Source organism: Acanthaster planci, linkage group LG04 (assembly GCF_054643075.1).
Source record: "Acanthaster planci isolate LZ-2023a linkage group LG04, COTS_SCS, whole genome shotgun sequence".
Lineage (NCBI taxonomy): Eukaryota > Metazoa > Echinodermata > Asteroidea > Valvatida > Acanthasteridae > Acanthaster > Acanthaster planci.
The window spans coordinates 13496694-13524681 of record NC_141780.1 but is presented as its reverse complement, the minus strand read 5'-3'; the positions used below and the strand labels follow the sequence as shown (position 1 = coordinate 13524681).

The window sequence follows — 27988 nt, the reverse complement described above, 5'->3', positions numbered from 1 at the left end:
TTTACGGTACCAGTAAATTTTTATGAATTCGTGCAGTAGGAATGTGTACCAAACAGAGATGAACGATAAAGGAGCTAAATACACAAACATCGAAATCTCGTTATCGTATCCCGAAATGGACCATTGTCATTACAGTGTCGTGCCGCACACTCTTGATAACGAGATGGCTTACAAAGGCGGAGACAATAGGTTTTGCAAAATTAACATTAATAATTTCCACAACTCAGAACTGAATGTCCTTTTCAAACAGAGACGAATTCAGCCCTGTTATCCAAACAACCCTCGAAGAACGTACACGGACGCAGCCATGTCATGTTCCTTGCCACTAACTCTCGATTGGCCCTAACCGGGGCAAGTTTGATCAGCGACAAATAGTCAAGTCAGGAATAATGAATCGAGACGGTGGCTAACAAATTGCAGCTGATCGAACTTGGCCGGCCCCGGTTGTACGCTCCCGGCTTTCGAGCTGCCGACACACGAAAACAAATACAGTTGAGCTGTTTGTTCCCGCACTCATCTCAAGGGTCAATCTAATTTTACTGAATACTAGAGGGCGCAATATTTCAATTGCAAGTTAAGGCGGTCAAAGAGTTCGAGGTTGAAGAACACTAACGATAAACATAGAGAGAGTATCGCCTCGAACTCAGAGTCATACGGATCGCACATGATCGATGCCAACAGATATCACATGGTCGGCACACTTCAGCGCATGTGTGCGTTCTCTCGGGGTACCCAAATAAAACGCTAACTCGGTAAGCTGCCTAGACTGGAAAATCTTTGAAATCTACCAAGGATGGACGGAACCGGGGGAGCATACCACAGGCCAGACCGGCAGACGGTGCAGGAGTTGATTGACATCGCTAACAAGCTACGTGTTCACAGTATTCAGTCTACCAGTGCTGCAAAATCAGGGTGAGCGCGCGGCGCATGATCAGCCATCACCGCACCTGCAGTGAGTGCACTCCTGCAGAGATGAGAAACATAACGTTAGGCCAACCGTGTATCGTAGCCCCGTTAACATGGTGACTGGGCCACTGGCAGTGGCACTGGACCGCCAAGCCTTCGTATCCTCGTAATTGGCTGTGCATCCAGAGCACTCGCCGACTGTCACACTGTTAGTTATTCAACATTGAATATCAAACTGTTAGGCCTACATATACTTGTTCATTAATCAGTTTCGAATATGATATTTATAACCGGAACCAACATGACTAACGTGCCTGATGACTGTATAGTCACCAGGTTTGTTATTTTGCCACTTCACTGCTTACTTGACAATAGGTGGCGAAATAAGGGATCTGGTGACTACGGATGTCAGACAACTCGACTGTTTGCCAACTTGACTTCAGACAACTCAACCGTTGAGACAACTCGATCGTTTGCCAAGTCGTCCGTTTATGGGACAACTCGACTTTGACAGAGAGACAAATCAACCAGTGAGATCTCTTCACGTAATACAGTCATTTTCCCAGTTCAAGATAGCGAAATTATTCAGTCAGATTGCAGCTTTACGAAAATCCTCGAATTCCAGTGAAATGTGGTCACCGTCCACCTTGTGTGATAGAGATACCATGGTTACCACCAAATCAGTTTCAAATTTTAAACTTTTAATTCGGACGTACGGGATCGATGAAAGTGGTGACACTTTTTCTTGTTCCGGATCTGTTTCCGGAAAGTAACTACGCGAGCGGCAAATCTATTTTCAGCCAGAACCATTGCAAAAAGCTTATTTTCTAATGAAAAATTCTTCAATTTAGAAAACTTGGTTCATAAATACAAATTCCAATGAATTTTTTAAAAATTGGATCTTATGTAAATTTCGACTCAACTTTTTCAGCTGCACAGCGTGAGCCATCAACAATATTACTTCGTGCCGCACAGCTGACGAACCCATTACGTCACGTACATTTCTGCAACGTCCGTATAGCTAGATGAGTTCGCAAAGTATATTGCGTGCATGCACTTAATGTGTGATCCAAAACTAGGAAACAATATGCGTTCAGTTTTCGGCCAGTTTTAATAAAATGTAACTTTGAAAGTCATTTTGATTAAACAGACATTAGATGCAAGAGTTTATATGACTGTTCGGTATGAAAAAAGGATTTCGGATCACCCTAGACTATTCATCATTTTTTTTCCCCTACCATTCCAAAATGTCAAAGGGCGAGTCAGAATTCTGGCCAAAATTTTCCGAGGGCAAGTTTTGTTCAAGAAGAAGTTTACATTTCACTTTAAACCCAAACTTGTCTGAGAATGCAGAACTGAAGGACAACACCAAGGCTTTTATTTCAAGCTACGACCGTAATGCGTACGGCCCATATACGTGCAGCGCGGGCGCAAGATCGGTTGACTGTGCAAAGAATGACTTACTACAGCCACCATTTTTATAAATTCCTCAGATATTAAGCTTGTCTACTACATGAAATTTCATCCTTAGGGCATACATGTATTGCCTCAATAGATGACTTGGCTGAGTGGGCAGTGTACCACAACGGATGACTTGTCCCAACGGACGATTTGTCCCAACGGTCGACTTGTCTCTCCCTTTTACGGACGGACGGTTGAGTTGTCTCAACGGTCGAGTTGGCAAACGGTCGAGATGTTCGGACCCCGTGACTACATGGTTCCGCTCGTTACGGCCTTACTTCACACTGCCAGTGGCATTATTCTCCCATTTCACTGCCCAATGCCCCTAATGGGGCATTGGGCAGTGAAAGCACATTCATGTAGGCCCTACTGTAATCTTGAGGTGGAGCGTGGGGTTTAGGTATTTCATTTCAATTCAAGAAAAGTTTGGTGTGATGCAGTCACTTTCCTACCATGGTTTGCAGCCGTCATCTAGGCCTACTGTACTGGTACATTAATTTGAAGGGCTTGGTTGTCCCCGAAAAACCCCATGCCCGAGTTGCCTGTGTGGGAGAGAGTTGTGTGTGCATACGTCATGGTGAAATAGTAATGTAGGCTACATGCACATGTGACTGGATATATGCATGGTGTGGTACAGCTTGTTTTTTATTCCTTTGTACTCCATCGTTCTGTTGCAACCAGATTACTAGCAAGGACTTAGTTAGGGGTGTGCATCCTGATTGCTTGCTGAATGTCTAATTGTTACTTTTTCAACATTGAATATCAAGCTGGTTACTTCAACATTAAACATCAAACAAGGAGTAAGTAACAACATTTGTAACCTCACATGGTTGAGAATAATTTCGCTGTTGTGTTAGTTCACGTACCTGTAGGAGTCTTAATGGACAGAAGCTAAAAGGTCGTGTTTCAAATGTGCCGGTACTCGTGTGCATCGATTATCTAACTCATGGACCTGCAGCTGCATTGGCTGCGGCTTACTCTTGATGTCACCGTACAGAGGCCATTTGCAAACACTGATAGCCATTGTCAATATCAATGTGCATTACTGCCAGTTGTAGTTTAATATCAACTCTGACATTGCTTGCTGCATGATCTGCATGAGCATACCTTTACATGTACGGTATGGTCCGAAAGAGTGAGCCATGATGGCATGAGTTAGAAATGGAAATTTCCATGGAATTTCCATTTTGGTGTGTCCTAGGAACCAAAATTTCAAGCCAATTATATTAAATGTTTTCCATTAAAAAAATTAAGTTACATCAACGTAGATTATTTAAGAAATCAATGGCTTTGGAGTAGGTATCCATTGTTGGCACCAAAATTAAGATGAAAATTAAGATAAGACCCAAAATTTGACAGAAATAGCATTTTGGTGCAGAATTACTACATGTATATACATGTACCTGTACAGTATGTACATGTATGCATCCCACATGTGAGTAACTTGCATGTAGGCATGTTTTACTCCGTTTTAAATTAAAAAAATCAAAACTGCAGTCCCCAAAGTGAAAATTATTTTTTGGAAATTGAATCTCATTTTTGTGTCAAAACATACATGCACTGTACACATACATGCAAAAAAAAAAAATTATAACACTTTCCTGTGGCTGTGCCGAAGTCTTGTTCACTACAGTTCACTACATGAAAATTCTGCGAGTTATCCTACACGTGTAGAGTTGGAAGTTGTCTACAGTAGATTGTGTTTCAGCGGTTACTGCTGCATGTTTGGAGGTGTGGCTGCTCAATATACTGTACATCTACCAGTACATATAGACTGTTGGGTATGCGGCTCTATCTTGTAGTCTTGATCTTTCCATCCGGGGGGGGGGAGGAGAGGGGCACTCATAATTTGAAATAATTACTTCGCCAGCATTGATTGGATATCAATTACTGTGACTGAATGGAGAATTGGATGGAATCAACCAATTAGAAACGCTGTTACGGAGGTGTGCGCATCCTGAAAATCCACTGTCTCGTGCGTGGTAACTCCACGCAAACAGCCATGGCCGACGTGGCCGATGTTCCGAAGGAAACTAATTAAAATAATTCAAAGTACTTTCTTTACTTTGATAGAGAAACTACATGTACCAGTATATTGTAGGATTGCACATGTACATGTACATTGTACAAAATGATGTATGTTATACCGTATTATACATGTATGGTACATTGTGTAAATAATGTACTGTACATGTACATTGCATTGCACCATTTTGCCTGAAGTTTCTGCGATTCATGTACATGTACACGATGTACCAGTACACTGTAATAACTGTATACCTGTGGTACTGAGATAGGAATTCACTCTATTGACTAACTTGTTATACTAATGGCCAATCTAATCCATTGTTTATGGGTGTAATCATGGAGGTGTAATGTAGTCCACTAATTCAGGCCCCATTGAAAACAGTGTAAAATCAGCATTGTTTGGGGCCCAATAATATCCGTACCAACATCCCTGAGGCATCTGAAACACATGTTAAATCATTGTATGGTCCATAATCTTTGCCTTTCTTTTCAGTTTTCTGTGGGTTAACCAATTATGTTTTGAGTGATTCCCTCAAAACAAAATAACCCCTCAAAAAGTGATTTTTCCAAAGTCTGCTTGCTGCCATTTTTCAAGTGACACCCCTCAACTTTCTCGGGCACTTGGGACCATTAGTTCCATGGGAACAGCATTCTGCTCTCAGATGAAAGCGCAAAGACCCAGGGAGTTGATTCTGATTTACACAATCTCACCATTTTGGGGGCCATACAATCTCCTTTTTCAAAAGATACCGTGGGGGGGCACTTTTAATGCTAATAGGCTGGCCAACAATTCTCGCTTGAATTGGTGGACTGCACCCTTATGAGGCCATGTTAATTTATTGTGTATGCCAGGAAGTTTCCAGGATACTGCCATTTCTCTGTGGTGGGATTACCAGTACCCAGATACATGTACCTGTACCCGCTTCATTGATCTTCACACTGCTGGATGCAATGCATGAGCGAACAGGCCTCACAATCCAGGAAGTATACATGTACATTGTACAGCTGAAACTAAACTTACCAGGCAGCGCTGCACTGTCCCATTTTCCTTGTTCACTCAGGCACACGCCTGGCTGTGGGTGACTAGTCTCATTCGATGGTCCTCTTTGGTCAACTGTGCAAGCCCTGAAACTACCTCTAATTCTTACTTACTGGTATTTTTTTGGAAAGCGGTGTGAGTTTCATTGTGTCATCATGGCTACCCTTGATAAAGCTAAGTTACAGGAGTTGATTGACATGGCCAACAGGTTGAGGATCGATAGCATAAAGGCCACCAGTGCTGCAACTTCAGGGTAAGAATTGCTAGTTTTTGACTGGACACAGCACTTGGGCGTGGCAGCTACATGTACATACTCATATAACTCTCTACATGTACCATTACTGTATCTTGTCAAATCCTACCTGTGTCAAATTATACTGTAGTTGTCTATAAAAGCCAGCTCTTTTGGCAGAAAGAAATAATGGACATTGGACCTCACTGACTTACTTGTACATACCGGGTACAAGTAAGTATCAAGATTTTAAGTAGTTACTGTAAATGTACATACATGTATGTACATGTATTTTAACGTTTCTGAAATACTGCAATGTACATTTACCGTTACATATACAATACATGTACATGGTATATGTATACATGTTTAATTGCTCTACATGTAGGAAAAAGAGTAATGTACTGATACACTTTTGGGTCTGTGCACTGTTGCACAGAAGTAGAGTGCATGCATCATCTCATGCATAGTACATGGAGCATGTACAGTACATGTACAGTAGATATATACATGTGTATACATGTATGTACCCGTATGTGTGGTTGAAAATAAGATCAGCATTTTAGTGCATACATGTGAATTTACTTTCTTTCTACTGGTACTACACGTACATGTACATACATGTAAAGGAAATTTTCAGATATACAGGTACTCGCTCCAGTACATTGTACTAGTACATGTACAAGTACATACATGTATTTCTGTGCGTGTAAACCCCCCTCCCGACGTGTACCTACATCTGTAATATACATACACCGTGCATGTACTCTTATGGCACTGATACCATTGTAAGAACAGTCTGTGCACAAGTAAGTCCTTTTCCAGTTTTCAAAAAAATATAGGAAATTATACCGGTACCATTTCTCAAATGTGACCGGCTCCACAGCAATGGGTATTATGGGACATTTTTTCAAAATCAGTTACATACACATTTGAATTGGTTATATTATAAGGTTTATTTTGGTGTATTGATTTTTGCATAATCATTTCATACACATTAACAGATGTGCTTTCAGAGATAACACAGGAAATGGAAAGAGAAATCAGCCAAGAAGAAAGTCTCTTGATACCCATAGCAACAGTTAATTTCTTGTATGATTTGTGAAAGTACTAAAATATTAGAGGGCAATAAACCAAGAAGTGAAAAGTCACTCTGTCTACATAAAAAAGCTGTTAGCGTGAAATAGCACATTGTCCCTTAATACCCTTTTTTGCAGAGCGGGCCACAAATAAGGTTTTTAACTATGTAAAATGAAAAAGGTTAAAGAAAAACAAAAACAGATCTGAACAAGTTCATTTGGGGCTTTTGCTCTTGTATTTCTCTGCTTGTTTTATAACATCTTCCAAGGTCTGATGGGAAATTAACCCTAACACTCCTCAGTCCTCCAACAGGTGAAGGATTGAGTAGAGTTAGGTTAATACTGCTAGCTGAGTCGTCTTCGGTGTTAAAGGTAAAACTGTCCTTCTTGGTAAACGTGTCTCCCAAGCAGTGCCACCCAGACTACACGTATGTGTCAGGTTATTTTAACTGTTTTTGGTTGCACAGCATGTAGACAGACACCAAGCTTTCCCTCTCCCTGAAGGGGAGTCAGGTTGGTGTGTACTTGGCACTTTCCTCGCCTTCCACCTCTGCAACCTGGGTTTAAATCCCACCTACATGTACACCTGTAAGTCAGCATGCGGACTGAGTTTTCAGTCTTTACCTTTTCCCTGGAATATACATGTATATCCGGGGTTCCCTCCCCTCCCCCACCTCTAAAACTGAACATTTTTCATTGTCCTATTTATCTCTTCATCCTGTAATTGGTGCTACGTGTAAATGCACTGTTGGATTCATGAATAGATGTACGTGTACCGGTACTTGTAAGTAAATACCTGTTACTGGTGCTTCCAAACAGCGACTGGATAGGGAGGGTTTTCTGGAAACAGTGTCCATGACAACTGAGTCACACACACATGTATGTACATGTATAGTTATTTTCTGAATTTATTGTACTTTAAGTCTACATGCATGGCTTAAAGTACATGTAAGTCTTGAAAAAAGCATTCAGTACATTACTGGCACCTGGAAGTATGGTATTTATGTATACATACATGTACCTTTGAAAATGAAATTCATGCTGCCGCAAAGTGGGTACCAGGCATATACACGTAAAGGCCAAACAATGTAAATGAACCTTTCCAGAAGTCTGTAGAATATAGATTGCTGCTCTCTCCTATTTCTTGCAAAAACATACCAGTACATGTACATGAAGCTTTGTTGGTTCTATTTTTCCCCATTTTCATTGGAGCATGATGAGGAATCTACAGGTACAGTAAATTTGTAATTAGCTAATAGTCCCAAATACTCCGATTTTAGTATGATTTAATGTACAGATTTATTGTCTACATTCATGGTGTCGACAGTACAAGTTGCCTTTTGAAAAACAGAAACTGGTAAATATAAAATGAAAACTAAGTGATTTTCTTTTTCTTGTCATAAATGATAAACAATTGGACGGTGCAGATGGAATGCCGTACATACGTGTATGTGCCAGAACTTGTACCTGGATCCTTACACAACTCAGCAATTTGTTGACCAGGAAACAGGAAACAAGGAAGTGTACCGGTACCTTACCCTGGGTGCATACCGGTACATGTACAGAGTATACTGTACTGTCACCTTGGCCCGAAATGCAGTCTGAATTGTTTCATTTGACTATGTTATTAGAGTTTTAGTGAAAATACTTTGAACTTAACGTGTTTGTAATATTAATAATGCTTACAGGTACATGTACATTGAAAAACCATACTGACAGTGTAAAAATATTACATGTACATGCATACACGAGTAGGTACTAGTTTACATTAATTATTAACAACACTTTTTTTGATGTTTATAATTCTTAACCCTAACACTCCTCAGTCCTCCAACAGGTGAAGGATTGAGGAGTGTTAGGGTTAACTATATGGACAAATGAGGGTATCACACGTCATCTCAGGGAGACACTGTTCAGTTTTAGGAACATTGTTCTGTTAAAATTGGGATCCAAAAATATGTTTGACAATGTTTCATCGCTCTGCAAACTCCATTCAGTGCATGGTAGAATATATGTACTCTGTACTCTTTGCATTTTGTAAACCCTTTACTTACATGTACATTTGGTAAAGTACATGTACCATGTACATTTCCTGAAGTGCTTCCCTGAGAGGGTGCAAACAGGTGCACAACACACTGTACATACAACAGTATTACAGATACATGTACATGCAGATTTGTTCAGTGGGAACACTTACTGTACATGTACATGTACTTGTAGTGTCAGTTTGGGAAAGATGAATTGATTTTAAGATAATTATTGATAATTTTGCTGCCATTTTCCAATCTCCAGGCACCCAACATCATGCTGCAGTGCGGCAGAGATCATGTCAGTTCTGTTCTTCCATGTCATGAAATACAGACTGGACAAGCCCAAGGACCCAGCCAGCGATCGCTTTGTCATGTCCAAGGTAAAAATGGGTGGAGATTGGGTTGGAGAAAAATGGGGGAAGCCATGCATAAGTTCCATGTACATGTACCATATTTACACTGTATATTTACATGTACATGTACCTCCAACACTGGATACTGATACCAGGTGGATTTGAACTCTCCTGGTTTCATACATGGTACATAGGCCTGTACCACTGTTAATAAAACAAGTTCTAAAGCAAGAAATTTGATGAATGCCAAGCAGTGCACTTAGTGGAGGGGAGATGTGGGTCAGTTGGAACCTTTATTTCGAGAGGGATTACTTTGAATAGAGTATTTTTTGCATGCACGAATGAACGCATTGCAAATCGAGCATTCACATGTATGTACATGTAAAGCTCTAACAAATCTAAAAGATAACCCACCTTGAACGTGACTACTTATATGGCATGTTTTCCAACTTACCCACCTGTGGGGTAAGTTGATGGGCGGATTGTTAAAAGTGTACCATACATGTAAGTCAGGATCAACTCCCTGGGTTTTGGGGCTTCCATCCGAGGGCAAATTGAAATGAATGAAATGAAAAAGGCCCTCGGTGCATGAGAAAGTTGAGGGAAGCCATTTGAAAATGGCTGCGTGCAGTATTGTGAACAGTCACTTTGCACACCATTACATGTACGTACATATTTGACATGTATAAGTACTGTGCAAATGACTATTGTTTCACTACACCTTCACATGTATGTTCATGTATATTTCGTACAACATTAGCATAGCACGGGCCTTCTTTAAAAATCCAACTGGGTATAGTGCTTTGCCACCCTGTTAGTCATCACTGTTTAAAAACCAACTGGGTATAGTGCTTTGCCACCCTGTAAGTCATCACTGATGTTTCGCAGCCTCCCATCATGAAGTCATGACGCATTCGTCCGGTTGTACCCAGTAGTCTGTAGTTCATTGCTTGTCATACCGGTATGCACAAAAACACAGAAAAATAACTGAATAACTGAATGAATAATAATGAATAACTGTAGCAAATGCAAAACCAGAATGTACAGGTACAGTACATGTGCCCGTGTTAACCGGTACTGTACTTGGACATATACATGTACATGTACATTGTACGCTGTATGTACATGTACATGTATCGTAACTAGTACATGTATGTGATACATGTACGTGGATGCTACATGTGTACAACTTTTCTCGTGCTGTTTTCAAATGTTACCAAGCTTCTTTGTCCAGTACAGTGTACCCAGTACATAGGTATATATGTACCTTCATACAGGTCTCCTGTTGCAGGAAAGCACATGTACATGTACACTTTATGGGAACAATTGACATGTACTTGTTCTTGTACGTGTAGATGAGTCTGAAAATTGAAAAGGTATCCAGAAATTGGTTGAAAAAATATATTTAGGGCAGTGGGGCACTTAATTTGTTTTCACATTGACATTATGATCAAGTGTTGTGGAAGTGGCCACATCTAAAAAAGGTTTGCACCTGGCACCTACTGTACCGATACATGTATGAGTCCAATGTCAGAACATAAGAATCCTTTTGTTGAGTGTTTATTCTAAAATGTCTCCTTTCACGTTTCGAAACAGTTTTAATTGGAGGGAACTGCCAATTCAAGTGAGAAATTATTTCCACAAATTGTCATTCCTGCTGGTAGCTACCGGTACCGGTACACGTACATGTACAGTATACACGTACGGTAACAGTAACTTTCATTTTAAATGCACTGTTATACATGCACCGGTTGGTATGGAGGATTTCCAGTCATGTGATGTTTGACAGTCAACGTTCATCTTGCACAGATGTGTGCAGAAACACTCGCACCTTCAAAATCTCTCAACGTTTTGGCATACATGAAATCGCCAACAGAAATATCCAGATTTAAAAATGCATGTGCACTTCCCGAAAAGCCTTTGCCCGTCATGTTACCGGTAAGTCACGTAAAAAACCTCTATACAGAGTACACTGTTCTTGTACGTGTATGTACTGGTATGAGAAAGCACATGTACAGTGTATGTACTGTATATATATGTACAATATTATTTTAGGCAGCCTACCGGTATTTTGTTCACAGCAGATGAAACCAAGGTACATGTACATTGTACGGTACTGGTACCGTACCAGTACATGTACATGTACGTAACTCGTACATGTATGCATGTTCAAGGTGTACGTGTATGTATAGATTCTTTAAAATGGAATAAGTCTTTTGTGTCAGTGTAAATGTTTAAATTGAAGTGGGAGAATCAGGAGATCTTTTTTTTCCAATCTAGGCACAGTGAGCTGTGTATGTACATGTACATCCATGGACATTTTCATGGAGCGATGTTTGTCGTCAGTGTATGAACAAAAGAAGAACAATAGAGGATACTGACTTACTGTTGCATGTACATGTACCTTCTTGGTTACCAGTTTCTCTCTGACCTTGATTTCCCTAGGGCCATGCGGCACCCATCCTTTACGCTGCCTGGGCAGAGGCTGGTCTGTTCCCTGTGGATAATCTCTTGACCCTGCGCCAGAACACCTCCGTTCTGGAGGGTCATCCCACACCGGTAAGTACAGTTGAGAGCCTCCTCAAAGCAGGTCATCGCCAAAAAAAAAAAGAATAAAAAGCAGCATACTGTACCACATGTTCCCATTTTCCCAGTCTAGATTATAGCTACCTGTACTGTACTTCACATATGCCCAAATACTTACCAGGAATTTTTTTGTATTCACAATGGATGCATTCTAGCCTCGTACATGTACAAAACGTGTACCTTTTAGTAGGCTGATTTCCCATTCTAGAAGGAAGACTAGACCTAAAGCAAGTCTGTTCTGATTCATTCAGCTCATCAGGCCATCTTTTCTATACATACATTGCATGTATGTCTGGTGTCTGTCGCATTGGAAAGACTGAGAATACACGTACCAGTACCACTGGATGTGATGCCAGTCCATCACACATTGCTCCCCAAGTATGGTATTTTAATTGAGATACCCATTGATATGCCAAGTAGGACAAAAGCAAGCAGGGGTTTGACCGGTATTTTGTGGCTTCCCCCAGACCACAACTTATGGCCATGACCCTCTGGCAAGGAGTCACAAACCTTAACCCTTGGCGGCCTGCATGCACTGTGCCATTTGCTCATTGACCATTAGGGCGTGTGCATGAAAATGAATGAGTGTTACACTGGAATGTGGCATTACATGTAGATCTCTCAACGCAAAAGAATTGTTCATGTAGCAGTATAAGGGAGTGGTACTGTCGGGCTCAACTTGAGACAGAAGTGTTTCAGTTATGGACTTCATGTCCTTCAACATGTTCAAACACTGCTTCAACTCAAAGGCTTTGCTTGGTTTGAAAGGGACCTGTGCCTTGAAATAAGCCGTGTCCTCATGTCATTTGTTTCTGAACTTTACATGTTAAGCTTGTACGTTTAAGATGCCTGCAAGTACCGTATTTAGAGTAACTATATGATGCTTATATACTGGCAGCTTAATCACCGTAAATGTACATTTGATTCTTTTTTCTCTGGTTATCTGTAGAGACTGAACTTCATTGATGTTGGTACCGGCTCACTTGGTCAGGGTCTGAGCATTGCGTGCGGCATGGCCTATAGTGGCAAGTACTGGGAGAAGGCCGAGTGAGTACCAGCCAGTTTAACCTGAGCGGAGGATATTCTGAACATTGCAACTCCTAACTCCTTCCCAATATTTCCCCCTCCACCCCTTCCTCCACTCAGTTATGGCCACTCGGAAGAGCTTGGGTGCAAAGGATAAAAATTCACGCCCTTCCACAGGGCTTGAAATAGTACTACCTGACTACCCAAGCTTGCTTCCTCGGTTGCCCGAAGGGCTTATGTAAAATACAGTAACCTACCTGTTAAAATTCAGATCAAAATACATGATATCATTATCAAAAATCAGATCAAGAAGAGCACCTTTGTACATGTACATGTACCAGGTAACTCAAGTTTGATAGCTGTTAATTGTTTTTCCTTTTTCGTTTCCCCATGTGCACATGCATTACAGTTTGACTTGAGCCACCATAGTTAACCTGTTTGCAAAATCACACTGTCACTCTTGTTTTGCAGTTGCAAGTCAGAACAAGTCAAGTTCTCCAAGGCTTTATAACTTACAGGCCATTTACATGTGTCCGTTTTGCAATGGCCATACTAGTTGACCAAGAAGAGCAGGGTTCCCCTAGGATGAGGCTGAGGTGGCCTCCCAAAAAAGCAAAGTTCCTTGACGGGAACATAAGCATTGTCTACTGTGCCAACAAAGCCAAAGATACATGTACATTTACCAGTATGTATGTAAAGTTCTGTATGCATATACATTTACGTGCGCTCATATTGCGCAGTTGCTTAATCCATTTCTTCCAGATAAACTACATGTAATTCAACATTCTGTTGGCCTTCCAGTGTGAAATATGCTAATATTTCTCTGATTTTCTTGTACATTTTTCTGTGATTTTTCTTTCAGGTGGCAGAGTATGCTAAAACTAGGCTGAAGTGGCTACTAAAAATGAGTGGGGTTAACAACATCACATTTGAATGGCAGGGAAAGCCAGAGTGAGTGATTGAACCCTTGTCTTGTTTGTTTCTGGCTTGTGTAGTTACCGCACGTATTGCCTCGTTGGCGATGGGGAGAGTGCGGAGGGGAGCATCTGGGAGGCCTGCGCCTTTGCCAGCTACTACAAGCTGGACAACCTGGTGGCCATCTTTGACGTTAACCGCCTGGGCCAGAGCCAGGAGGCACCCTTGCAGCACGACACGGACGCCTTCAGGCGCCGACTGGAAGGCTTTGGGTAAGGTTCACCACCTGTCTCCATTTGTTTTCAGTTGAATCGTTTAAGAGTCAGACTTGTTCAGGTTTTGTTTTCTTGCTTTTGCCCTTGTGTGATCAAACTCAAATTCCATTTAGGCCAACATGTGGATTGGTTTTCGGTATTTCTCGAGGCTTCACACCTGCATGAATAGGCTTCTTGACAAGTCTGCAATTTCATTTCAACCCTTACACAAGCAAAGATTTATCTTCCTGACAGCATCAAGAACTGACACCCCCCATGCATTTCTCTGTATTATTGAACAGATGTCCCTGTATGCCGCTATATCGCTTTTCCCTTTCAATTACCATGAGCCAACATTGTCATGATTTTTTAATACATTGGAAAGAATTAGTGGTTGGCAAAATGTCCTTTGGAAATGTCCATTGTTTACCCATTTACAAGAATCATCTGGCAACTTCACCAACCTGTGCCAGCACGTGTATTGTTGGGTATTTCACAGTGCTGATTAATCTGTGTAAAAATGGGATTGCTTTAAGCCACATGTACCAGTGAATGTCCTTAAACAGTCCTTCGTTGTTAATTTCGCAGCAAAATGCTACTCTGCTGAGAAGTTAAGGGATAAGATGTTCATTGTGTCTGAGTCCTCTTCCCCGGAGGCCAGGGTTGGAAGCCACTCGAGCACAGACCCCCTAATGAAGTAACTTTTCTTTGACCCGTCGGTTCCCATTAATTTCTTGTTACAGCTGGCATGTTTATGTGTTGGAGGATGGCCACAGTGTTGAAGACCTGTGCAAGGCATTCTTTGGGGCTGCCCAGGTGAAGGACATGCCCACAGCCATTGTGGCCAAGACCCTCAAGGGCAAAGGCATTCCAGGTAGGATGAAGTTCCAGCAAAGATGTATATGTACATGTACATGTAGTTGTATGAACAGTTGAGTGTTTGTTTCCAAGGTTGTTAAACAGCACAGTTTAAGTTTAGAATGATGAGCCAGTTTCTAACTATTCTAACCACTATACATGTATGTGTAATTGTATGTGGCTACATGTCATAAAACATGTACATGCATACATGTTATGTCAGGATTGGCTTCGAAATGACCATAGGGGATGAACGCCCATATATTTGTTGGATTGGCTTGTACCGGTATATGATGGCTTATAGAAGACAAAGGAATGTTCGTCACTGATCAGTCCTTTGGCTTGAGACAGAAGGACTCGTAATGGATTTGCAGGGACTACTGAAGGACTCTACTTAACCACCTACAGCAGCCTCAATCAATAGTTCTGGTCATTGTTTGTACATAACATGAACAGTGTAACTGGTATTTCGCTGTTCCGACCAACGCAGAAAGATAATCCAATTTTTTTAACAGGCTTAATTGTTTATGTTGTTAAGGAATTGAGAGTATTTCCTGATGAGTCTGACGTTTGATTACAGAAACAGTCATTTGAGACCATCAATTTGGGTGTTTTTTTAATCCAAGGAAACCGAGAGAAAGTATTTTTCCACCACTCATTCCCTCCCCTCGCAAACTGCCCTCCCATTCACCACTGAATGCAACAACTGTCAATCTGAAAACTAGACACATGGAAAAAATATGTTTGGAGTTCAAGCATTACTGAGGATGTTTTTTTAGCTGGGGTTTTGGGATGATAACTGTAATGGTCCCAAATCCTCTCCACCTTTTTGAAGAATGAAGACTTTTGGGTTTAAAACAAAAATTGTCCAGGGTAACCCCCCAATTTTGATCAAGTATCCGTTATTTACTACTGTTGAAGCCCTAACATGGAATGGTTTAATCCCTCAACAGGCATCGAGGATGAGCTGAACTGGCACGGCAAGGCCCTGGGAGACAAAGCTGCTGCCGCCCTGGAGGCCATCAGCGCCCGCATCGTCAACAAGGGGCCCCATGGCCTCAAGCCCTCTGCCCCCTCTGGCGAACTGCCGGCCCGCAACATCACCAACATCCAGCTATCCTCACCCCCGGACTACCCGTTGGGGGAGAAGGTGGGTTTGGTGTCTAGGTCTAGGAGGGCAAACATGCACCGGTAGCTGGGGATGCCCCACTCTGGCTCGGCCCCTTCACCGGCAAAGAAGAGTCAGGCTGGTGGGAAAAGTGTCATACTGGCACACTGGGCATGTGCAAAGACTGTACATTTCAGCTGGAATTGGTAGCACTTGCTCCATGGTCTCCCAATGGCCTTGCAGTCAATTTATTGTTAATGTTTTGAATCTACCAGCACCTTTCTCACCAAATATAATAAACTGCCCATGAGCATTCAGGGCACTGGCTCCTTTGGCTCTGTCCAGTTTTTATATACAGCTCATATTTGCCACTTAAGTTGACTATTGAATTGAACAAGGTACGTGTAGTATATGTGTTACATGTGAACAGTGTACTAAATTAATGTACGTGTACATTGTATTGGGCTACTGTTGCATTGTTTACATTTGGCAGGATTACATTGTTAAAAACAACTGGAAAAAATTGTGAAAAGAATTCACATTCATGGGCAAATTTCCCACTTGTGAAAAAAAGCTGTTAAAAAATGGGCCCACTTGTGTAGAAGGTGTGAACATTTTTTGCACTGGTGAAGAAAAGGTGTGAAAAATATCCCTCTTGTGATTTTCTTTTTCAGAGAAAGGAAAAAAGTGTGACAATTTTTCACGCTGAGGGGAAAATTTTTCACATTTTGTGAAATAAATATTTTCCTGGATGGGAAAAAGTGTGAAAGGTTTTTCCCCTTTCGAGGTTAACTTTCAATCGCAATGCACTATAGCTTTAAGTCAGGTGCAGATAGTCTGAAATGAGTACATCTACCCAGTCTCTGGCCAGTGGAGATATCGGTAGCTGCTCTTTCTGGAAGCTTTTGGTAGTAGCAGAGGCATTGTTCTCGGCGGCCCTTCAGAAAGGCTGTACATTAGTTGGCATTATGCGTATGACCTTGAGTGATGGATTCGTGGGTCTACTGTGATGTTGTACCCTGCTTTAATGGGTCTAATTGAGCACCAATCCCCCCAGACGGTGGAAGCTTTCTTCTTTTCTCTCTCATCAAAGCTTCTGTGTTTATCAACTTCCAAGCGTCATATTCAAATATACACATGCACATATAAAAACACATGGAAAACTTGTGGAGTAATGCCTCGAATGTTAATAACTTTTTAAATTGGATCGGATGCCTGTGTGGCTGTTTTGGGGTTCTTCCTGAAAAAGTTCATTGAGAAATAGGGATTGTTCAAGTTGTCTGCAGCATACTTGGTAGTCTGGTTCCTAGACTTAAAAATTCTTCTGACGTGTGCAAATTTTACCATACATGTAGGTCTGGTAGTCACCATGACCATATGAATGTAGAATGCAATGTAATATAGAATGTACAACTTTATGTCCGGGATGCAGTGTAGGCACATTTGTTAGTTATTAAAAAGTCATCATTAAGCATTCAAAAACACAGTAAGTAGGTTTGATTAAAGGTTGCAGACTTGACAGCTGTGTGGAAATGAGTGAAGAATGGCATTTTTACATTACAGACATTTCTTAACGTTAAGAACATTACCTGAAAATCTAAATCTAAATAATAAAACTAATAGTGTTCAGTGGAAAATTTTTGACAGGTTTTGGTAATTTTCAGAAAAGGAAGGATAGCTTTTGGACGTAAAGATTCTCTTAAATAGTTGGAACCTGTCAGTCTTGGAACTAGCCTTAAGGTTGGTAGTTGGCTGGCACTGAAGACCTATCATTGCATAAAGATTTCAGCAGCAAGTCTTGTTTGTGCCCTTCTCAAGGTGGCTCCCCGTGTCGCCTATGGCGTTGGCCTAAGGAAGATTGGGGATAGCAACGAATGTGTGGTAGCTATGGATGGTGACACCAAGAACTCCACTTACGCCGACACCTTCCGTAAGGCACACCCTAACCGCTTTGTGGAGTGCTTCATTGCTGAGCAAAATCTGGTAGGCGTAGCAATTGGCACCACCTGCCGTGACCGCAATGTGGCCTTTGTCAGCACCTTTGCTTGCTTCCTGAGCCGCGCTTTTGACCAAATACGGATGGGTGCCATCTCTGAGACCAACACCAACTTCTGTGGCTCCCACTGCGGCATCTCCATTGGTGAGTTTGAGCCTGGCTGACCAACCCTTGCACTCAGGGCAGTTTTTCCCCTCCAAAATGCATTATTTTGCGTTCTTTGTGCAATTAAAAGTTGAAGGAGTGGCCAATCCAGCATGGATGAAATATACATGTAGCTTGCCTCTGCCTTTGTCAGTACTGCAAAAAAAATCATTCAAAACTTAGTGACGAATTCTGATGAACCTGGTAATTTTAAGGGAAAAGAGAGTCTCAAAATGTGGAAAACATTTCCATCAAAACCATTTTGGGGCACTTCTGGCTTCCTACTGATAACCCAACTTGAGCAACAGTATAGAGAATACAGCGTGTTCCAGTCTGACATTAAGCCAAGATGTGTCGTCGGTTCCTGGGAAGGAATTCTTAAAGTTTTGAAAGTGACCCTCTCAGAGAGTGCTTGAAGTTCCATTGTTTGTGCTGGAAATTATTACTGACAGTATCTGCAGCTGAGAATTTGCCACTAAACAGTTTGTAGCTGCTGCGAGGTGGCAGAACGATTTCGATTTTGTTTGGTTTTTCTTTCTTGTTCCTTTTTTTGTTGTTGACACTGTCAGTGAGAACTTTAAAAGTTGTTCTTATTGTCTGGATCTGTGTCAGCTCTTGCCAAATGAGGCTTTTTAAGACAAGAAATGCATATGCTTAAATGAAATTACCCAAAAAATCGTGTAGTCAAGAATGTCAGTGAAAACCAGTTATGATTCTTTGTAGTAAGGCAGTTGTTATAATGCTTATAATGTATCTGATGTGTGTAAGCAAGAGAAAAAATTGTCATGTTGCATGTGGCACTGTTTGGGAATGAAAACACGTTCATGTGCTTTTTCAAGATGTATTTTGCATTGGGGAGATGTTAATTTATAATGTCTGCACTAGCAAGCAGGAGGTCGTGGTTTCGAATCCCACCCGAGTAAGCTTGTGAAATTTTTTCGGAAGCTCTCGGACAAGCACTGAGCATACAGTGTTTGTTAATACATACGTTGGGTAAGGGCAAAACCTGTTATAAATAAAATGTTCATGTGCAATATTTCTGGCAGATTAAAAGCTGATAAGTTTGAGCTCGTTTTGTGTCTAATTCCATCTTCCATGTTGTGGTGATGTGTACCGTTCACTGAGTAGCATAATTTAACTCCACTATTAAACTTCCGTTATGGGACCCTGCCTTCTCAACAGGCGAGGACGGTGCATCCCAGATGGCTCTGGAGGACTTGGCCATGTTCCGCTCCATCCCGGGATCCACAGTCTTCTATCCAAGCGACGCCGTGTCCATGGAGCGCGCCGTGGAGTTGGCAGCCAACACTAAGGGCATCTGCTTCATCCGTTCCAGCCGCCCCGCGATGCCGGTCCTGTATACTGCTGAAGAGCCCTTTGTGATAGGCAAAGCCAAGGTGATTTTTTAAATGTAATTGTGGTATCTGTGAAGTGAAGGGCTTCCCAAAGTCCTTGTTTGGTTCTGGAATCTTTTGCTAGTTGGAGACTGAGTAACTCTATAGCTTCAACGTCTGAGACAGCAGGTGCTTGAGGGCACTTTCTTTGAAATTGGTGTGATGATGTTTGGCAAATACATGTAGCTGGCAAAAACAGGGATCAGTGACTATGCACATGCAGTTCATGTAGTGATATGTTAAGCGTTTCCTCACACTTTCGAGGACAGTTCTTTAGAGTGGAACTATGGTCACATTGTTAGCAACCACAATGTCACACCAGTAGGTGATTCTTAAACAGAAAGGGGTTTTGAAAACAAGGTATTGGGACCAGGTAACAATAAGCAGTACAGCTACAGAGCACCTTTCATTCCACTTTCATATTTTGTAAAACTTATTTTTGAGTTACTATACATGTAAATGATGAAGTAGATAACAGTGTGTCCAGATTTCCACTTTGGAACTGAGTTTCTCTAAAGACGTCAAATTTTAAGATGTACTGGTACTTTGTGTCAGGGAGATATTAATTTTAATCATGGATTTTGCCCTTACCCGACGTATATAAACACTGTATACTCAGTGCTTGTTCGAGAGACTACAAAAAATTCACAAGCTTACTTTGTTGGGACTCGTACATATTTTTAAATACTGTATACTCAGTTGGGTAAGGGCAAAACCTGTAATCAAAATTTACATCTTTCTAACGCAAGGTACATCTTGAAATAGTTTGCAGTACCTGCTTCTACATCTGACTCGAACCAGCCACGCGACCCCGACAATCTGAGTGGTCAAGTGATTAAGATATCTGCACTAGTAAGCAGGAGGTCGTTGGTTCTAGTCCCACCTGAGTAAGCTTGTGAATTTCTTCACAAGATTTTGGACAAGCACCGAGTATCGGGTAAGGGCAAAACCTGTAATTAAAATTGAAGTTGTCAAAATTCATGATGAAGGCCTTGTGTGGAATTTTTTTCTTCTGTTAGGTGGTGCGCGAGAGTGCTGACGACAAAGTGACTGTCATCGGTGCAGGGGTCACTCTAGACGAGGCCATGAAGGCTTACGAAATCCTCGCCAAGGAGGGCATCAAAGTCCGGATCATTGACCCCTTCACCATCAAGCCCCTGGACAAGGACACCATTTTGGCTGCAGCTAAAGCTACCGGCGGGAAGGTGGTAACTGTGGAGGATCACTATCCACAAGGTGTGTGTGAAGTCAGGATTTCAGTCTATAGGCATCACTGTTAAGGGATATGCCAGTCCCATAGGGGGTTAGTGCTTTAATGGCAATCTGTTTTGATGCATTTGTAAGAAATGTTCAATAATTCTGTGCCTTTGTACCTCTCTGAATACTACTCTACATATAGATCAGTTGACCCGAGTTAAAATCCAGTCTTGGCTTTTTTAATACTGACCAGAAAATAGAGAAAACTCCCTGATATTAGACCTACTATTGCCATCGTAAATTAAATTTTTAATTTTGATAGACTGTTCATTATGCATGCAGAGTTTGTAAGTTTATTCCCCTCCCTCCAATGCGTACATCAGTTTTCAGAGACTTTGTACGAATTTGGCTAAGACTGACTAACAAAAAGTTGACTACTGCTGGTAAGCTAAGTTCATAAAGAAAAAAATGCACTATTTCATCACAGGTAGTGATCATGAAATCTCATAAAAAATGCTTTTGTACAAATGCCTTAATAAAAATAATTAAAACAAAACACACAATCTTGTGAACAACGGGGCAATTTATCCCCAAAATAACTCCAAAAGAAAGCGTTCATTAAGGGCAACGACTGCACAAATACATTTAGGGCACACAGCATAATGCAATCAACTGTGCAAGCATTAAACTTGATGTTGTTACGAGATCAAACCAAGCACCAACCAACTGCATGACTATTCAATTTCCTATACCTCAGTACACAGAGTTGTTAAGGATGCAGATTACCAGTGAAAAATTGCGGTAGTGATCATAGGGTACAAAGGGATTTTGTGGTTGTGAAACAAATGGTGCATAGCAAGCTCTCGCTGCGCTCTAGCTACGGACATGCTGGGCATGACAGAAAGCGGTAATTGGCCAGATGTTACAGCCCGGGGCAGTTCAAACTCCTGTGTCTTTCCTCTATGCTTTTATCGTGGGTTAATACTCCCCATCTAAAATGCAAATTGTTAGCTCATCAGAGGCCAAGAAAGCCAAGCTATGCAACCATGTGACAAAATTTGCATGGGCTGCCTGACCTACCGGAGGTGTCGTAGAGGTGGCCTTTCCTCATACTTCATTCCAAACAATTTTCTTATCATGATTTGACATGTATTTATAAGCATATACAGTATATTTGAACATGTTTTCTTCCTTGTTGACAGGTGGTATTGGGGAGGCAGTGGCCGGTGCCCTGGCAGGCAACTCTGGCATCATCATCAGGTCCCTGGCTGTCGGCGAGGTGCCCCGCAGTGGTTCCAAGGACTTCCTCCTCGACCACTTTGGCATCAGCGCCAAGCAGATTCAGGAAACTGTCAAGGCGATGCTGGCCTGAAGACAAAGAAAGGTTGGCACATAGACCAAGGCATTAGATTCCACCAAACAGACCCTTAGATGGCTTGGTGTAGGTGTATTGATTTTCTCATTTATTACATGTAACTAGTAGCGGGTGCAGAGTTGATTGATGTGTTTCTCCTCCTTTGCAGTCAGTAAACTGATACAGTTCATTTCTAAACCCTGTGTAACTTTGCACAATGTTAGTCATTCATACAGTGCACAACCTATTTGTTTTCTTTTCTTTTAGTTCAAAACAGTACTTGACCCTAGCAGGGCCCTGGAGTATACAAAGGCTGCGATCAGATTTGGGTTTTAAAGGTTTTGACTTTTGATGAATGGGAGTAAAGTTACACTTCCATCTCGGTACAGGCACGATCTTCCTCTGGCCTGATTACCTCACAGGATTTTAAACTGGGCTGCTTTTTCAGCTATGTACTGGGAGGGTTTACTGCTCGGGTTTAAAGATGCTGTAAATTGTCTTTTCTCTATGCCTGGTATGACAGTTGATGGCATGTTCAGGTTTGTACATGAAAATGAAAAATATGCCACTGCCCTTCAATGTTCTACTCGTGAGAGATTTTTGTTGTTTCTTCATGACAAACATTAACTTCCAGGTCAATTGATATAAAATTCCAAACATTGTTGCATGAAGCAGTGTATAAGTTAGGCATCTAGGGCAATATCCATTCTTGCGAAAAAAGGCTTTCAGAAGCCGTCATGTGCTTTTGCATATTGGCCTCTATGAACTTGGGTAAAATTGAAGGTGGAAGTTAATTTTCAACCATGAAGAGGTTACTGGTACCTGACCCCGTCAGAAATCTGCCATGCATAAAAAATGACTCATTGGGCAAAACAAACATTCATACATCATCAAAAATGTTATGTAGCTATGTTTATTGTTTTTGACTAACTTGGTTGATACATGTGTACGTTGGTGAGCAGTTTTTTTTTGGGGGGGGGCTCAACAAAACAGTAAAGTTGGGGCCCATTAATCTTGACTTAATTCCAGAATGTTTCAAACTCTGTTGGTTCATCTTTAACTGCCTGCATTTACACCACTGAATATCTGACGGAGAAAAATTGATACATGTACATGTACCCATACATACATGCATGCGCAAATACAAAGCTGTACGTGTTTCATGGGTGCATTTGAGACAGGGTACCGTTCATTGTATATCACACTCCTTTTGTTTCCTTGCGACACTTGTTAAATTCAGTTGTCGCCCCAAGACAAAAACTTACATGTACAGGTATTTCACAAAGTCCAAAATAAAGCCCCAGTACTCATTTGGAACCAATGGAGATGTTGACAGTGGAGGGTTCGTTGCTCTGCCGAAATGCTGTACATGTATGTGGCTTGTGCATGATTCGACAAGATGTCGCCGCCAAACCAACTGACTTCAGTGCAGTTTGCCCACATGATCCAGTGAACTGCTACATATTTATGTTGGTTATTCCTTGTCAGTGTGGCCCGCATGGAGGGAAAATTTCACAGTTCCGCTGTTATGACAAACAAGTGTCCAAATGACACACTCAACATAAATGGAGCCTGTCTGTTTGGTTGCGAGTTTAGAGTAGTTACAGAGGATTCTAAGAAACATGTTGTTAGTTATCAAATCCAGTAGATTACCCCAGCATTGGGAATACATGTGCTTCACCAAGGCTTTGTCACCAGCAGTAATAACCTTAACTCAAGTTACGGTGGCAAGAGCCCATGCACTTATCAGCATGTGTCATTTGATCAGTGACCAATGTCGCAACCCCTCCCCATTGAAGATATGGATAGACATAATTCAATTCTTCTGTAAACAGTACATTTTCAAATCATAGCAATTTACCAATTGTTCTGGCTGATATATATTTTTTGGAATGCATTTTATTTTTAGATAAATCTTTGAAGGAATTCCTTTAATTGTAAAAGTACTCATTTTATCGAGAGAACATAGACAAATTGGTATAACCAAATGAAAGTTTATGTAGCTGACACAGCTGAATTTATTTTGAAGAGCTCATAAATTGTTATTTTCCAAATTTCCAGTTAAAATTACCTGATTACCTACAAATGTTCTACAGTTTTTATACATTAGTTGGAGTGAACTTTAGATAATGTTGAAAGTTGTGCAAAGATCAGAGTTGAATAAAAACATTTCTTTCGCAATGAAAATAATTGAACGTGTGATGCTCTACTGATATGCAAAAACAAGTGAAGTCAACGTTCTGAGTCACATACATGTGCATGTTGGGACTGCAATAGAAAGTCTCTCCTTGTACATGTAGGCACGTACTAGTACATGTACTGTAAACTTTTATCTGCACATGTACAAAAGTTGTCAAGGAACTTGCAATGAAATGTGGTGCAACTGGAACTCAATAATCACTCAATATTTTGTGAAACTGATGGCAGGCCTTGTATGCAAGAAATGCTTGGCGCATGGTCAGTTTCGTGGAAGTACCAAAAATGTGGCTGTTCTTGGTATGAATTTACAGGTTTGCTTCACTGAAAAAGTCCAATACAGTACAAGCATGAGGGACCCAACCTACCTCATCCGTCTCATTTTGCCTTGGCAAAATCTAAACATGAGTGAGCGCAGCCATACCCATACACCTGAACCTACGATGTAGCACTTCAAAAGTGAACATGTGCCAGGGTTTATACATTTTCTGATGTATTTCAAGAAATTTAGAAAATTGAAAACTTCGTCATACGTGTAAGGGCAAAGATTTTGTCAGTTTTACGACAGAGAATGGACAAAGGCTGTAGATTCATGCAAAGAACGGGAAAGGCTAGACTGATACCCAAATCTAGAGTTCTATTCTCTTGAAATACGTCTCTCCCACCATTACTGTCCTAAAAACATTGTTCAAGCGTCAATGCTTTGTACTATGAGATAAATTCGATCCGTTGCCCGGTGCTGGCTAGCCATGCAAAACTTTGCCCCAGGCCTTATTTTGTATGCACGCATTCGTCAGGCTTTTCTGGGTCTTATTTGAACTCGACGCCTGGGTGCATAGCCTTTGTTCCATTCATCAACATGCATAGACTTATCACAGGAAACATTTAGAGTCATAACACATGCAGTCAGCACTGGTGGATAATACTCACTCTTAATCACTTCTTACATCCTAAATTAAGTCATGGTTAATACATTTTAAACTATTAGTCTAAAACCACAAACTTCATGTAAAAAGATCTGGACCCCTGCGGCTCACAGACTGTATGGGATCAAGGATCACAATACCAACCAAGTGGAAGTTTGATTATCACCACTTTTGAGAGTGAAAAATGTCGGTAATGCCCATCAGCCTGGTCTTTTTATCGGAGTACGGTCTTTTGTTACAGGGCCCTGTTTCCTTTGTCTGAGTTCGGAGACCCCGGCCACCCATATAAACCATACGTCTCCGATCCCAAAATCCCCGGCAGGAAGTGGTTAACCCTAAAAGAGCCGGAGGGGGGCAGAATACCTCAACATTTTTCCAATATTGCCACGGTGTATTTTTTTCCAGGAGTTGAGCTCTTCAGAGTTTTAGAGTAATTCTTTCAGTCATTTTGAAACCATATTTACAAAAGTCGGATATTGTTCTTGGGCAGTGTACATTTTTTCAACGGGGGTCAGCCAAATATGTATACCTCTGTGGTGCTCAATGCCTCACTGGCATGCATGTAGCCTTGAACTTCAGATGACCATTACAACAAAACTATATCTGAGTTCAAACTTTACATCTTAAATGATAAGGAGCGTCTGTATGCTTATGCCAAGTTTAAAAAAATTGGGCACAGCCAAGTGGGGGGGCAAGACCCCCCCAGCTGTGAGATGGGTCAAAATAACCTGACTCTTTTGAGAGTTAAAGTGACCTGAACTTGGCTTGTTCCACTCCAAGTATTTAATGTCTGTAGGCAATGTAAATTCACACTGCATACACAATGCTTCACTCACAAGGATTTCACAATACATAGTTCATCTCACATTTTAGAAAATAAAAGTTAGAGCACTTTGGAAGACCTTGAAAAAAACTTTTTTCCCCACACATGCATGTATGCAAGACAGTACTTGGAAGACATACCATATACATATACAACCAAATGCAGAAATTGAGTTTACATCCTGAAATCTGATTAACAGGATTTAGAGCTGAATAAAGTGATTCTAACATAAATTTTGTGTGAGGTAAACTACATGTACATCAATTTGCTGGCTTTTTCCAAGCCATGCGCAGGAAAAAGCACTTAGCACCTGCAAACTGCCGAACCAGCAATGATGAGAGTCATTTCCACAGCATTATCAAAGAATTTTTATTCCCCTTTTTTCCTTACATGTTGCTTGTTCTTTTCTCTAGTTCTTGTGGGGAGGGGGGTATAGTACCCCTTGCCTTGCCCCATGTCCTCCCTTCCCCTGATCTTGCTATCCACTGCTATTGACAAGTGAGGCTTCTATAGAAATTCGCCCGTTTGGAATGGGGCCAAAATATATTTCGTGATTACCTGAGTTACATAACAGCTTCAGTGTCATGTGATGTCATGGACACAAAAGAAGGAAAAAAAGATCAGTCAAGCTGGCTTGCGTATACTGTAGTGGGTAAGGAAAAGCATTAGTATTGCAGGTGTTCTTGGTTCGAATCCCAGTGTTTTATTCTTAACGATGTTTTTCTTTTTTTGCAAGTTCTGTTGTAAAAGATTGATTTGAGAAGTTGCACTGTATTTAAGGACAAAAGCTCGCTTCAGTGCATTGATCAAGTAGTTAAAGGTTAACAGAAATTGAAAGCATTTAGTTCACTTGAATTATTTCAAACTAGCAGTAAATACATAACCATTTTAAAAACATCATAAATTCAATATTTACCCCATTAATCGTGACCTCAAAATGAACAAAAAGATCCTGTGTGTCCCCTCCCACAACGAATCCCCTTTTGGCCGTTTGGGCTCCCAGGCTGATTTGATGACATCATCGGCAAAACGCCTACATGCAAAGTGTACATACATGTACATGTACATTGCACGATTGCACACAGTACATGCAATATCGCACGCTTGCAACAGACCACGTTGTGTGCGATGTAGCCTGTCTCGGTTCAACATAGAAATTAACCCGAACCCTCCTCAATCCTTCACCTGTTGGACGACTGAGGAGTGTTAGGGTTAAAAGACACAGTCCTACTGTGCATTTCTTGAACTGAGACAGTGTTTGCCTGTATTTTCCAAATATTTACAGAAGGATTGGAACCCAAGCCAAGGCTTATATGCTAATTATACATCAGTTTTTAATAACAGCTACAGTGTGTATACACCCAAAACTATTGTTTTTGTACAAATTTAAATTCCCCATTCAAGATGGCCTTGTAGTAATGCAAATGCAAACACACAATATACCGCCCTCTGTTATCAGTGTTTTGAACTTAATTGGTCAATCTTTAGATCTCCGCGCGATCGCCCGATCTTGCTGTATGATCTGTAATTTTTACGCTCGGAAAAATGCATTTTTAAAAAGTTTGGGTGCGGAAGATTGTTAATTGGTCATTCTTTATCTCCGCGCGATCGCCCGATCTTGCTGTATGATCTGTAATTTTTACGCTCGGAAAAATGCATTTTTAAAAAGTTTGGGTGCGGAAGATTGTTAATTGGTCAATCTTTAGATCTCCGCGCGATCGCCCGATCTTGCTGTATGATCTGTAATTTTTACGCTCGGAAAAATGCATTTTTAAAAAGTTTGGGTGCGGAAGATTGTTTCCAAATAGTCACAATGGCATGATCATGTGGATGGACCAATCACACCCAGGTGTATGTGGGAACTTGTATGTGCCACATCAAACGGGGAGTACCCAGTCGTTGTTATACATGATTCAGTTTATTCCCCCCGACTTCAACACAGCTCTCTCTTGAGCCGTTCCTTCTCGGTCAGGTTGCCTTCCTCCAGGGGGTACTTTTTGAAAGAGTCCATGATGACAGGGGTATCGGTGGTGGGTTGGATCTGGTGCGATTGCAGGCGCGGCGTGGTCAAGATGTGCCATCG

At 41.2% G+C, this 27988-nt stretch overlaps 2 protein-coding genes across 4 annotated transcripts in view; one reads left to right on the top strand and one right to left on the bottom strand.

The window, feature by feature from the left end:
* The first annotated feature begins 683 nt into the window (after nucleotides 1-683).
* Nucleotides 684-24150, top strand: LOC110985630 (transketolase-like protein 2). Of its 2 annotated transcripts, none has more exons than XM_022246778.2 (11): nucleotides 684-912; nucleotides 9038-9155; nucleotides 11574-11687; nucleotides 12664-12761; nucleotides 13736-13927; nucleotides 14653-14783; nucleotides 15721-15917; nucleotides 17694-18015; nucleotides 19198-19412; nucleotides 20429-20645; nucleotides 21809-24150. In XM_022246778.2, exons 1-11 carry the CDS (start codon nucleotides 794-796, stop codon nucleotides 21976-21978), a joined length of 1893 nt encoding a protein of 630 aa, XP_022102470.2. In that variant the 5' UTR covers nucleotides 684-793; the 3' UTR covers nucleotides 21979-24150. The 2 variants fall into 2 exon arrangements, with proteins under 2 accessions (XP_022102470.2, XP_022102471.1); XM_022246779.2 differs by lacking the exon at nucleotides 684-912 and adding an exon at nucleotides 5370-5687.
* Nucleotides 23955-27988, bottom strand: part of LOC110985661 (sodium- and chloride-dependent creatine transporter 1-like) — a 34833-nt gene continuing 30799 nt past the window's right edge. For both annotated transcript variants that reach the window (XM_087135406.1, XM_022246843.2), the window contains exon 15: nucleotides 23955-27988. In XM_087135406.1, coding sequence (XP_086991532.1) covers nucleotides 27839-27988 — 150 coding nt within the window. In that variant the 3' untranslated portion in view covers nucleotides 23955-27838.